Genomic DNA, 9232 nt, shown 5'->3' on the forward strand with positions numbered 1-9232 from the left:
TCTTTTTTTTTTTTTGGTACTGGGGATTGAACTTGGGACTTTGCACTTGCGAGGCAGATGGCAGAACCACTGAGCAAAATCCCCAGCCCTGGCCCTTTATCCCTTAAATATTTGAAGGAGATGGGGAGATGGGTCTGGTCAAGCTCTGGTAGCTTAGGTGGATCACACTTTTTTACAGCTCGATGACCTCATGAAGAGGAGGAAAGAGAAGCTTGATTCTGTGATTGAATTCTGCATCCCTGACTCTCTGCTAATCCGGAGAATCACTGGAAGGTATTTGTCCCTTGAAGGTCCCATCTTTTCATGCTTCCTCTGGGCTTTATCAGACTGTGAGAATTGCTCTTGCATAATCCCATATGTAAATCTTATTGCTGTTTCAAAATGGATTGATCTGATTTGCTGACATCCACTGAACAGGTGACCTGGGATAGGGTTAGAGAAGGAAGAAGAAGGGCTTTGAGGTCAGACAGTATCTGAGTCCCATACTTTTATCTTTGACCCTAGGCACATTTCTTAAGCTTTCTAAGGCTGTTCCCTCATTTGTAGAAATGGGCTAATATTACTATAGTACTTGCTTTAAGGAATTGTTACACGTGTTAGGTAACATAAAATACATAGTCCAGAGCTTCAATTTTAGTAGATGCTTAAGAAATGTTATATTCCTAATAGGTATATTTCTAGTTTAGTGCTTTATTTTTGTACTGGGGATCGTACTCAGGACCTTGCACTTGCCAAGCAGGCCGGTGGTACCACTTAGCTAAATCCCCAGCCCTAGTGCTATTTTTCTAAATCTAATTTCAGTTGGAATTGCCACACTTTGCTGTAGGCTTTTTATTAATTATAAAAATAATACCACCATCTACATAAAGCCTGGAAAATTTTGATCATAGTGCAGCCACTTTATTACTTTGGGCTGTGTTTTGTTGTAACATGTTTGTTTCTCTGTAATAGTGTTGAACACAGAAATGCTTCTGCTTCTGAACCAGTTTATACTGAAAAACAGTTGCTGCTTTAGGCTGCAGTTTCCTCTACCCAATTTTACTAGTTACTCCGCCATCGGCTTCATGCCTTCCAGAAATATGTGGAAAGCTCTCAGCCACTAGTGGACATTCTGTTCTTTTCTTTATTGTGGGTAGCTTTTTTATGTCTCTGTCATTTCTTAATGAAGCCTCAGGAAAGTGGTCAGCACACTATCTTGAACCAGAAGTCCATGAGCATTGTTTTTCATTGTTATATGACATGTCAAAATAGTAGGTAAACCATCCTTAAGTATTCCCTTATTATTGTACATTTGTGTTTTATCTAATTAGCCACTGTTAAATTGATACTATGACCATTATAGAACATGTGAATTTGTGTGTTTTGTCTTGCTTTGTTTTGGTTGGTTGTTTGTGGTACTGGGGATTGAACCCAGGGCCTTCACAGTGAGGTACATCCCAGCCCCTTTCTTATTTTGAGAGGGTATCTCCCTTAATTGCCCAGTCTGGGCTCAAACTTGCACTCCTCCTACCTCAGCCTTCCAGAGTGCTGGGATTACAGGTGTGTGCCACTATGCCCTGCTCAATTTTTTAATTTAATCAGAAAGATGTTTTCTTGGCTGTTGTTTTGATTTCCTAGTAGGATTAAACATTTTTTCCATGTGTCAGTTATCCATACCTTTAGGGAATGAGGTAGGCTGGTCGTGGTGGTGCACTCCTGTAGTCCCAGCCCTTGGGAGGCTGAGGCAGGGTGGCTGCTTCAGGCCAGCCAGGGCTACATAGTGAGTTCAAGGCTGACTTGAGATATATAGTGAGACCCTGTCTCAAAAAAAAGGAATGAGGCAGACATGTGAATAAAGCAGAGTGAGTGTAAGAGCTGTTACCCTGGAAGGCTGTATGAAATGCAGTCAGATCTGCTTAATATTAATTTATTTTTCAAATGTCCAAGTTTCATGTTTCTAGCTATTCTGAAAGTTTCTGCAGTGCAAGGGCTTTTGTTTCTTTATCTCCTCATTTGGCAAGGAGTAGGTAAGTAAAATTGATTTAAGCCAAGAAGTGATAGGGTTGACATTAAATTACATTACCAGGTTTGAGCTCCCTGAGGTACAAAGCAAGTATTAACAGCATTGGGTGACACTGGGCACCTTTGATTTGATGGTTCTGGTGTGCCTGTTTCCTACGTCGTACACCAACCTCGGGCAGAAGACCAAGAGAGGCTCTAGAAGAACAGTACAGTGACACACATCTCTGGCTTTAGACAGTCATGTATGAAATCTGGGCTCTTGTGACCATTTATTTGGTGCAGTAAGAAGTTCAAGAAGAGACCCTGGGAAAGGGAGGGGAGGCTTCTTGGGAAAAGATGTGACACTGACTCAGCCTTCCTGGATGAAGAGAATTTCAGTGAAGCTTTCCCAGAAGGGAGTGAAACAAGAATGCGTATGGGCTGGTAGAAGACAGGTCTGCCCAGAGCTGGAGGAGTGCTGTAGGGGCGAAGGGCGGAATGAAGACAGGCTAGGAACTCAGCAGGAGGTCTGCTGTGCTGAAGAGGATACACTTGACAGAGTCCAAGGGTCAAAAGGATGTTCTTCAGCCACTGGGCATTCTAAGGCCATTAGCTTGGTGCTGGCATAAAAGCTAAATTGAGAAGAAAAACAGATAAGGACCCCATCTGGAGTCCTCTGATGATCCATATGAAGCAATAGAAGCTTCTGACTGCTCAGGTACTGAAGGAAAATATTCTGGAGAACAAATTGCAGGATTGTGGTAGAGGACAGTAGGGGAAAGCTCGGACCCTTGATTTGGAAGTGAGAGGCTTATGTTGACTCCCTCCCTCACAGAGAAGGACTTGCTTTCTCACAGGGCATGCCGGATGGGTGAAGGTGTTTTTCCAAGTTCACCTGACTAGTGAGTGGTGGCCCTGGCGCCAGAAACCTGCTTTCTGCCTCCTCGTGTGCTATGCTGGCAGCAGAAAGTGAGACAGGCACCAGTCAGTTTAATGCGGATCTTAAGTCTGAGGTGATAAGAACCCCAGGTATAACAACAGTCCTCTGAATCTGCTGTGACCTCACTTCTAATAAGTTAGAGTCATTTTGTTTCTTGATTACGTTATAGTTGGTGGTTTGGTTTTTTATTTGCTCAGTATTGGCTTTCTAGTATACTAATTATTGACACTCTGGTCATTCTTCTAATGTCCGGTACCATCTCCACTTGGTGGGTGAGAAAACAGGCTTCTAAAGTATCGTGCTGACAGTAATAGTGACTATAGAATCCCAATCCTGATCACTCCCCACCTTTGCCTCCACCTCTAGGCCAGGCCCAGTGGCTTACGGAACTGTTTTCTTTGGTACTTGAGACCAATCCCATTTTGAGAATTTGGAAGATTGAGCTTTCTTTCATTTACCTTCTAGAGAATAAGCCATGCATTCTTCTTAAAAATGCTATCTGTGAATGTGGAGAGAACAGTGTGTTATGTGCATTTGGGACTGAGAGAATCTGGAGATTCGTGAGCAGGGAGATGCAGCTAGTGTAGAGAGCGGTAACATGGAGGTAGTAGGCTGGCTGCTGTGTGCCTTATGTTCTTCAGTAAATGAAGAAATTCTACTGGTCAGTCTGGGTTCAGTGGCTTACAACTATAATCCCAGCTACTTGGGAGGCTAAAGCAGGAAGAAAATGAGATTAAGACCAGCCTGGGTAACATAGCAAGATCCCATCTGAACAAATAAAGAAAATAAGGTTAATTATTCCTCTCCCCCTGGGCATTTCGTATAAATCTTTATTAAAGGCTTATCACATTTGCTGTAGTTTTCTGTTTCCACAGTTGTCTCCTCTAGTAAGCACTGCTTATGCACAGTGATCTCAAGTCACTGCTTCCTAGTCCCAGGTTTGGCTTAAAGCCTGAATCAGATTAGATCCTTAGGAGTGTTGGTAGGATAGAATGGATGGTTGTGTGAGGGCAGCACTAGCATTCCTCTCTCGAGTTCTGAATTAGGTAGTTGTGTAAGCGAGCAGCTTACCTCTTCAGGCCCTCATTATAATGTTTGATCAACATTTAAAAACAAAACAAAACAAAAAAAACCTCTGCCATTGGCATAATCCTAGTTATTTTCCTAAGGAAGACCTTATTTTCCTAAGAAAGGGCCGCCTGTAGCTGAGTGAAAATCCTTACATCCAGCTTCTATCTTTGTTTGCCAGTCTGGAGTGCAGGGGGTACAGGTACTTTCCAGCAACCTGACTCATGTTCCTTTGCTGTCTTTCAGGTTGATTCACCCCAACAGTGGCCGATCCTACCACGAGGAGTTCAACCCCCCAAAGGAGCCCATGAAAGATGATGTATGTGAACTCAGAACAGAAAATTTTCATTCTTCCCTCTTTCTGCCTTCATTCTTTTCTTCTTTCTTTGTTCTTTGTTCTTTGTATCTTCCCTTTATCAATATTACTGACTTAACCATGGCAAGTAGCACTATCAAGTAAGCCAGGTGGCCTATGACAGATCTGTACAGTGTCTCCCCGGGTAGTGTATTGCTCAGTCCCAAAGCAGCTGCCAGTGTCCAGACTGTAGAGCAGACCTATCTAGCATCATACCCACCTGAGAGATAAATAATTGGGAAAAGGTTTCTGGGAAGCTTAGAATTAGCAGGGAAGTAGAACTGAAGAGAACTTTGCTAACCAGTCCTGCTCCAGAATATCCTGCCGACTTCTTTGCTGTACCCTGGGATCTTGTACATGGTCACTGTACCGTGTACTATAAAGAGTCCCTATGATGTTTTAGAGCGTACAGGCTATAGTGAGAATTCCCTGGGTTTACTTTTGTCATATGAGACAGGCTCATCAGGTTATCCAGATTCTATAAATACAGATTCCAAAGCCATCATAACAACTCAGTCACATTTCAGAAAATTGTTCATTTTTACCATTCAGATTCTTTCTCATTCCACTTACCACTTAGTAGATGACACTGTAATAATATGGTAAATATTTAGGCAACTAAGATTAGTCATTATGCCAGGCACGATGGTGCCCGACTGTAATCCCAGTTACTTGAAGGCTGAGGCAGGAGACTTACAAGTACACAGCCAGCTTGGGATACATAGAAAGACCTTTTTTTAAAACAAAAAGATTACAATTGCTAGTGCATCTCTGATTTTGATATATTCTCCTGGTCCCAGGAGAATGAAACCTGATGTTTTTCTGGTCTTCTAGTATATTCTCCATCTTCCTTGCTTCTTACTGATTTTGTTATATTCTCCTGGTCCCAGGAGAATGAAACCTGATGTTTTTCTGGTCTTCTAGTATATTCTCCATCTTCCTTGCTTCTTACCCTCTAAGCATTCACCTTGGAAGCTGAACAGCCTGAGAACAGAGGTGTGAGAGAAAGACATTGCCATTTTCCCTCTCATGAGCTCCTTATGGTTGCTGTTTCTGACAGTCTCCCTGGCTTCTCTGGACCAGCTGGTCTGCTTCTAAGAGTAGCCAAGTTCTTACTGGAAAGAGTCTATATTGTCTCTCTCTGCCTCTGATGGACTGTGGGATCCAACAGCAACCTGGGCAGGGGAGTTCCATCTCAGGCATCACACTCCGGACCCTGCGCTTGAGAGGCAGGCGGTGGAACCATTGAGCTAACCCCACCCCCTGCGCCCCCTTCCTTCTCTCTTTTTGCTCTCAGATCACAGGGGAACCCTTGATCCGTCGATCAGATGATAATGAGAAAGCCTTGAAAATCCGCCTAGAGGCGTACCACACTCAGACTACCCCACTCGTGGACTACTACAAGAAACGAGGGATCCATTCTGCCATCGATGCCTCCCAGACCCCTGATGTCGTGTTTGCAAGCATCCTAGCAGCCTTCTCCAAAGCCACATGTAAAGACTTGGTTATGTTTATCTAATGTTGGGTTCAAAACGGAATCTTTCTTCTTCCTATCCCTGTTAAGGGAATGGGCTAGAGTGGCAGGGCAAGCAGAAAGAAGCTTCCTTCCTCAAGCTAGCGAGAATATCCTTTGACGTACTGATTAAAAAGCATTTGCTTGGTATATCTTTGGTGTGTGTGCAACTCTCCTCTCATCTGTGTCTGTGTGCCGGTGTGTGGAAAAAGTTTGTTCACTCTCCTACTTTCTAAGTTTGGGGCTAGGTTGTTTTACCAACCATTTTGTTTGTTTTTTGAGACAGAGTCTTGGTCTTGCTCTGTAATTCAGGCTGGCCTTGAACTCACTGTGTGGTCCAGGCTGGCCTCAAACTCACCACAATTCTCCTGCCTCAGCCTCCAGATTAATGGGATTACAAGCGTGTACCACCACACCCATCTGCTTTACCAACGGTTTATTTTTTTTAGTTATACTGTTAATTTAATTTTTGAACAAAATAAACTACTCCTGGCATCTGTTAGACACCCCAGTTCCAAAGCCTCATAGAACTTATCCCACCTCCAGCAGCTGATTAGAAGACTAAGGTTACATTAAATCAGACAGGATCACTGTTCCTGATGCAGATTGTTGGTGGGGAATTTCACTTGTTTTCAGTTTACAGTGAAAAGCACATGAGTCAGTGTATAGACAGGGATCATTAATTTTTTTCACCCCTAAATGGAAGCAAAAGGCACTTTTATTACAGATTCCAGAAATTGCTGGGAGCTGGTATCACGGTATAAAGAGCTGGGCTAGCTTGGAATATTTTTTTGTAATCTGCATTATAAAGCACTATAAAGTAGGAATCATTTGGGACTTGGGCTGTTGAGGAAGAATCAAAGCAGATAAAGATTCTTTGGACTTCAGGTTGTCTTCTGAACATCCAGCCTGGGCTGGACACCTGGGAACAGCCAAATCCCTTCCCCAAAGAAGAGACCAGGGAAGAATTGATTGCTTTTATTTTTAATGTTTGCTTTTGTTACCAAGTGTAAACAAAACAATGATTTAAGGGTGATCTATTCTTGGATACAGTTTGATCGAATTTATTCAAATCCAGTCTTTCTAGGATATAAAACTCTAATCAGATATATTCTATTTAAACTCAAACTGTCTCCCTCCCAGATTCAATCCTTTACCCCTTATTTCATGATAGTGGTAGCCACAGACTCCCCAAGAAAAGATCACCCAAAAATAAGATCATCTATGATAGTAACCAGCTTTTATTTGTAACCTTAGCTCCCCAGCTGTTAAGCATTTTATAGGGTCCATGCTGTGCTTTTCGGTCTCTGGTTTGATTTGTGGCAAACAGATGAATTAATAGGCTGCTGTGGAGAGACCACAAACCCTGCGGCTCTGGAAAAACCATTAGAAAGTCAGTGGAACGTCCAGTAAGTAATACTGCCTGCCTCAGCATAAACCTACCGCTGACTTGGTGCGGTGGATTTTAAAGTGCCCGGTCCCCATCTGACCCAGGTTCTCCTGTCTGTGTGACTACCAGAGGGCCTGTCCTCTGTGCACATGGAAACAGTGTGGGTGGGTGGCCATCTTGATTCCTTCTTCACCCTGTCCAAGTGAGTGAGTGCTGCCTCTGCCCCGCCTTGTTCCCAGTCTGAGCTAGCTCCCCGCTCTCTTCTCAAAAGGAAGTCTGGTTTTTGTGTGTTTCTGGGAAGCACATGACTGTTGGGAATGGGCAGGAAAGAGGAGTGAAACCAAAACTATCAGTTATGCCTGTAGGAGTCTGGCCTCCTTCTCTAGATGAGAGTGGCCTTCTGGACCTTGGAGTAAACTCCCCTTTATTTTTTTTTTCCTTTTCCTCGTTAAGTTTATTGGTAGATTTTAGGTATACAGTAGGGAAAGTGGGAAGGGTAGGGGAAAGGTAATAAGGGAAAGAAAAAAAAATAGGAGAAAATGAAAAAATGGAAATAAACTCCCCTTTACTGGATAGTCGCAGGCACTTGGCCTCAAAGTCGGGGTTCCTGAGCGTCCGCTAGTGAAATGTGCATGAGCCTTGCCCAGATATTTGCCATCTAGCCACACTCACTCACACGTGCATGTGATATTCTGGCTGCAAGGAAGAAGTAGAAGATCACAAGGGTTACATATGTCCCACTGAGGTTGGTTAGGGTTTTGTTTTTGCGTCATTGAATCGCAGAATGTTAACCTGAGCAGGCAGGAGAGCTTGCGCCTGGCAGAGAAACATCCAGTGTTTAATGCAGTTGGTTGCTGGGGCATGTATGCCAGCCCTGTCTGGTATTTACTCGGTGTTTAAAAACCCATTTTGTTCTCTCTTGTTTCCTCTCTATTTCAGCCTAGTAACAGAAGGCCAGGCGAGACTGCATCACTGCTCATCACCCCGCGGCGTGATCCCTGCTCTTAGGTGCTGGGCGGAGAGGAAGGGTGGTCATGGGAAGGGTGGAGAGGGCGGGCTGGTGAGGGCTCAGGAGGAGGATGTGAAAGAGCAGCAGAATTGTAATGAGCTGCTTGGGTTTTTTTGTTGGTTTTTTTTTAACACGTAAGTGGGCATTTCAAAAGTATAAGCAAAGGAGATTTTTTTTTAAAACCTGTGATTAGAGGAGGGTATGGGTACAAATAGGAAGATACAGTATTATCACTAAGCAGTTGGGTTTTCATTTTTCCTGGACTGGTAACAATATTTTTAAAGACCTCAACTTTTATCTCAGAATCTCATAAGATGCCAGGCCAAAAATGCAGGAAATGGAACTGTGGTCCTGTCTGTCTCATAGCTTGGAATAAGGAGTTTGCTGACCTTGGTTCCCCACACAGTAAGATCAAAATATCTCCACATTTGAAAGAGATAAGGATAAATTCCCAAGGGCAGTGGCTCAGCAAATCAAGTTTGCTGGAGTTGGGGGAGCAGGGTGTGCAGGCCTAACTCCCTCCCCCTGACCTAACACTGATTTACCAGTTCATCTTCTCTCATAGCTAAGCTCTTAGTATCCCCGCCCACACCCCAATCCTGCAGTCTTATCTTTGTTCATCCATGGTGTATGAAGGGAACCCTTTTAAATAGATGAACAAGAGCTGGGGATAACTCAGTGATTCAGTGCTTACCTACCATGTGTAAGGCCCTGGATTAGGTCTCTAGCACCAGAAAAAAAAAAAAAGTAATAAAAATAAATGAACAAGTATCCTAAGCCATATCTTACAAAAAATTGCCCTTTCCATCCTCAAATCCTGTAACTGGAATCATTTGACAGCACTGTGTGATGTATTTTCAATGAGGTGCCTTTCTTAACTGACCAAATGCTGCCTTGTTTGGTCCCTAAATCAATAAAATATATTTAAAAAATTTGTCTCCTGTTGTGGCATTTGCTTTGTTTTTTGGAGGCAATCT

At 43.2% G+C, this 9232-nt stretch overlaps 1 protein-coding gene across 4 annotated transcripts in view; it reads left to right on the forward strand.

Annotated features, from left to right (window-relative positions):
• Positions 1-9002, forward strand: part of Ak2 (adenylate kinase 2) — a 22847-nt gene extending 13845 nt beyond the window's left edge. For 2 of the 4 annotated variants that reach the window (XM_010621834.2, XM_019207156.2), the window contains 3 exons: positions 179-273; positions 4235-4307; positions 5641-6006. In XM_010621834.2, the coding sequence (XP_010620136.1) occupies positions 179-273; positions 4235-4307; positions 5641-5862 (390 nt within the window). In that variant the 3' untranslated portion in view covers positions 5863-6006. Of the gene's footprint in view, positions 1-178; positions 274-4234; positions 4308-5640; positions 6007-8185 lie in introns of those variants that run through there. The other 2 variants (XM_010621835.2, XM_019207157.2) reach the window with 2 other exon arrangements.
• The last annotated feature ends 230 nt before the right edge of the window (positions 9003-9232 follow it).

Source organism: Fukomys damarensis, unplaced genomic scaffold, assembly GCF_012274545.1.
Source record: "Fukomys damarensis isolate Sample0158 unplaced genomic scaffold, DMR_v1.0_HiC HiC_scaffold_23, whole genome shotgun sequence".
In the NCBI taxonomy this organism is placed as follows: domain Eukaryota; kingdom Metazoa; phylum Chordata; class Mammalia; order Rodentia; family Bathyergidae; genus Fukomys; species Fukomys damarensis.